The following is a 3,797-nucleotide window of genomic DNA, read 5'->3' on the forward strand; positions in this document are numbered from 1 at the left end:
AATCCAAATTCAAGCTCCAGGTTATTACCATTTTGTTGTGTCAACGAAAAAAGTGACAAGTGTCAATTGCATAAATGGCACATGTCATTCTAGGTTATCTGTCACTGGGAAAATGAAAGAAAAAAAGATTCAGGTCTGAGTGTGCCAGAACAAATTACAGCATCAACTCTTAAATCCACATCTCAGGAGATTTAAAAAAGCGTTGTGGTAAAGTTCACTTAATTATAGTAAAGTCTAGGATTTCACAAAGAAAGAGTAGACAGCACTGCACATTTCATTCAGCTACACGTTGTATGTGCGTGGGTAAGTCACAAAGCAGGTACACGTGTATATTCATGTCACCAAAACGAAGAGGAAATTGTTGAATTACATGGAGCCACTGCTGCGTGTGAGAGCAGATGGCCTGATAAGAAATGTCTGCTCTTCTAATGTACTGCACTGTTTTGCTGGACTTAATCTGTTTCAACTCTACTTATTGGCATATCACAGGGCTTTGCCATCTCAAATCTCTTATGGGGGATGGAGATTCCCTTGACCCGGGTCTCCTATGGCAGTAGATCCCATCTCGCTAATGCGGTTGCGCAACCGTCAATCACTTTAATACATTTTCAGTGCTCCTGGCCAGCTGAAGCACTCTCCTCATGAGCAGTTATGTAATAACCCTGGCATCTTCCGTGGAGAGAGAACCACAGCAGTTAGAGAGAGTGTAGTTTTGGTATGCTTTGTTTTACATTGTAATTATTCCAAACACTAAGACATAATAAACTGAATGGACACAGACAGCTCTTCAAAATCAAAGTCTGAAAATACATATAAATTGAAGTTCTCATCAGATTCTAGCTGCTGTGGCACCTTCATCTAATATGCTACTCCACTTGTATTTTATTTTTTTTGTCAAGAAAATCAAACAACAGAGCAAAATGCTGCCTCGGGTGTGCTCTATTTTCAGAAGGAATAAAAAGCTTTATGACAGTCAGTCTATGTTTTTCCACCCTTTGCAACAGAAAGGAATATTCCTCAGAGTAAAAATGTGCTAAAATATGTTGGTGCAGCCTGAACACTCCAAACCAATATTTAATAGCACAAGAAACACCACATAAACAGAAAGTGTAGTAAGGATACAAACTTACTGTACTGATAAATAGCAGCATTAGGACTACCAAACACTTGTAAAGTCATTAACATGCTCATTAACATGTCTCAGGTGCATTGCCAAAACGTGAGTGTTCTTATATTAGATTTTATGCAACTTTTACATGAAAGCCAACAATGTGCCTGACCAAAACTTTTGTACTGGAACAATTTGTTTTATATAAACTAAGAAGCCACTGAAATAAATTATGTTGAAAAGTGTGCAAATGGAGCAACATGGCCACTTCACTATCATTCTGTGGTGCTCTTACTCATGTTTGGCTCCCCAATGGAAACACTGAATATTAAAATAAGGTGCTTTTGTCACATTAATGCAAAAAGACATGATCATGATAAGGATCACTCCTGCCAGTTGAACACAAGGCATATCAGCTGATGAAAAAAACTCCCTTTTTTCTGTAAATTGTAACTGAAACATTAATATGTGTATTCAAGAGAATTTTTGTACTTACCACTGCTGTATGAGGCATGGGGTTAAATCCACAAAGATTGCAGACAATGTTCTTGCATTCAGTACAGGTGTTGTAATTGGGTGGCTCCTTCGTTCCCACATTGAGTTTGACCTTACAGAGCAGACAGGTAGACAGACTTTCTTTAGGAGCAACCTGAAGCACTTTGTCCTGTGCTAATGGTGTAGCCTTGGCCTGTTGAAGTGGATCAGGTGTCTGTGTTGCCGGTGGTTTACTATCCTTTACTGGGGGCATCTTAGGAGAAACCGGAGGTGTAGGTTTAGGGCTGACACTTGTTGTAGTGGACATCTTCCGTGGAGTAGGTGGTGTAACTTTAGGTTCATCCTGAACTGCCGAGGTTATCAATGTAGATGCAGAACTTAAAATTGATGAACCAAAACCAAACATCTTCCCAGTCACTGACTCAGCAGGCTTTGGAACAGTAGGTTTAGGGGCACCAAAGCCAAAGAAACCACCAGACTCCTGTTTCGCGGGTTGAGCTGGTGGTGGGGCAGGCTTGGGAGATTGGGTCAATGGCTTTGATGGCTGTTGTGGTAGTTTGCCAGCTTCTTGTTTTGCGAAACCTGACTTTACTTCTGGCTTTGTAGGTTGTGAAATCTGTCCTTGTGGGGGTTTTTCCACAAGCTTTGGCTGGCTGGCCACATCCTGAGCATGTCCTTGTGCCTTTTCCACAGAATCTTGCTGTGCTTTGTCCATCCTTTGGACTGCAGTTGGCACTGGAGCCTCACCTTTGAGAATTTCTTTTCTGGGTTGAACTATTTGAGTAGCCTCTTTTTGGACATCTGCATACTCTGCAGCTTTCTCCTTCTGGACTAATGTCGGTGTGTCCTTCTGTTCAGAGCGAGGAGGTGTAGAAACCTTGCTTGGCATGGGCTGGGGTTTCACCACAGTAGGTTCAATGGCTTCAGATACTCCAAGGGCTCTCTGCATCTGGCAGTTTAAACAAAGCCATTCCTTTACCTGGAACAAGTGTAATGGAAAGCATAAATCACTGTCCAATAAATAAAAAAACAATAACAGTGTTCTGAAATCAGATGAAGGTGCAATGATTTTAAAGCACAAAGAATATCCAATGATATCAAGGTTACTAATGTAACGTGCATATATTCAAAGGGGATTCATTCATACAAACAAATCATGATCATTGAAAAATAAAATGTGTTTAATTTCTCAAACTGTTTTACCAGTGTAATGTAGTTTTTATTTTCTTTTAATGCAATTTTAATAAGGCATAATTATAAAAAAAAATCAGAGGCGAACTTTTTTTTTCAAACAATAGGAACTGTGAGAGCTCCTGTATTGTTTTAAAAGCTTTTCTATAATGCCCAGCTTTGTTACTTTTTTTTTATATTTTTGACTCAGAGTAGCGTAGCTTTTATCAACTCAATCTGATAATTCTTCTCCAAATGTAAGTTTCAAAAGTTACAGTCTCAAATTGGGGTATGCAACATGTTTTCGATGTCTCTTGAAAAATAAAACATCTATATTTTAACAAATTATTTCTCAAATTTGGTGTTCAAATTCTTCCTATAATTTGTGCATTTTACTGGAGATAAATGGCAAAAATTAAGCCAATTCAGGCAATTTATTACCAATAATTTAGATTAAGTCTTTAGATTTAGATTAAATTCAGATTAACATCAGTTAAATATTCATAAAGCTGTTATGGCTGGATTGTTTTGTAAATCAAGTAATACTTGATTTAACAATAATTGAGTGACAAAAATATGAAAACTACAAAAAGGGCAACAATAAACAGAAAGTTGCATACCTTTAAATCATCTGGTACTGGATTAAAGCCACACTGATTGCAGACAGTTGTCTTGCATTCTGTGCAAGTGTTGTAGTTAGGAGGATCTGTGGGGCCCACTGTAAGTTTCACCTTACATAGTGGGCAGACAGACTGATCTGCTTTTGAAGCACCTTGGGTGTCTACTGGCACCTTAGGGGGCTCTGATGGAACTTTGTCCACTTTGGCTTGAACTGTTGAAGGAGTCTTATCCTGCTGTGGTTTCTCTGGTTTCTTCTCCTCTGTTTTCTGGACAGGCGGTGGTTTGGTGTCCTTTGCAGGTAATGTTTTAGGAGAGGCTGGTGGTGTAGTTTTAGGAGTGACACTGGCTGTGGTGGACATTTTACGTGGTGCTGGTGGTGTAGTTTTAGGAGTGACACTGGCTG

At 39.2% G+C, this 3,797-nt stretch overlaps 1 protein-coding gene across 1 annotated transcript in view; it reads right to left on the reverse strand.

The window, feature by feature from the left end:
* pclob (piccolo presynaptic cytomatrix protein b) overlaps positions 1-3,797 on the reverse strand; it is a 62,141-nt gene that overhangs the window by 40,538 nt on the left and 17,806 nt on the right. The window contains exons 11-12 of the mRNA XM_013910035.1: positions 3,394-3,794; positions 1,605-2,582 (exon numbers count right to left, since the gene is read on the reverse strand). Coding sequence (XP_013765489.1) covers positions 1,605-2,582; positions 3,394-3,794 — 1,379 coding nt within the window. The remainder of the gene's footprint in view (positions 1-1,604; positions 2,583-3,393; positions 3,795-3,797) is intronic.

Source organism: Pundamilia nyererei, unplaced genomic scaffold, assembly GCF_000239375.1.
Source record: "Pundamilia nyererei isolate P.nyererei 1_Seehausen unplaced genomic scaffold, PunNye1.0 scaffold00035, whole genome shotgun sequence".
Taxonomy (NCBI): Eukaryota; Metazoa; Chordata; class Actinopteri; order Cichliformes; family Cichlidae; genus Pundamilia; species Pundamilia nyererei.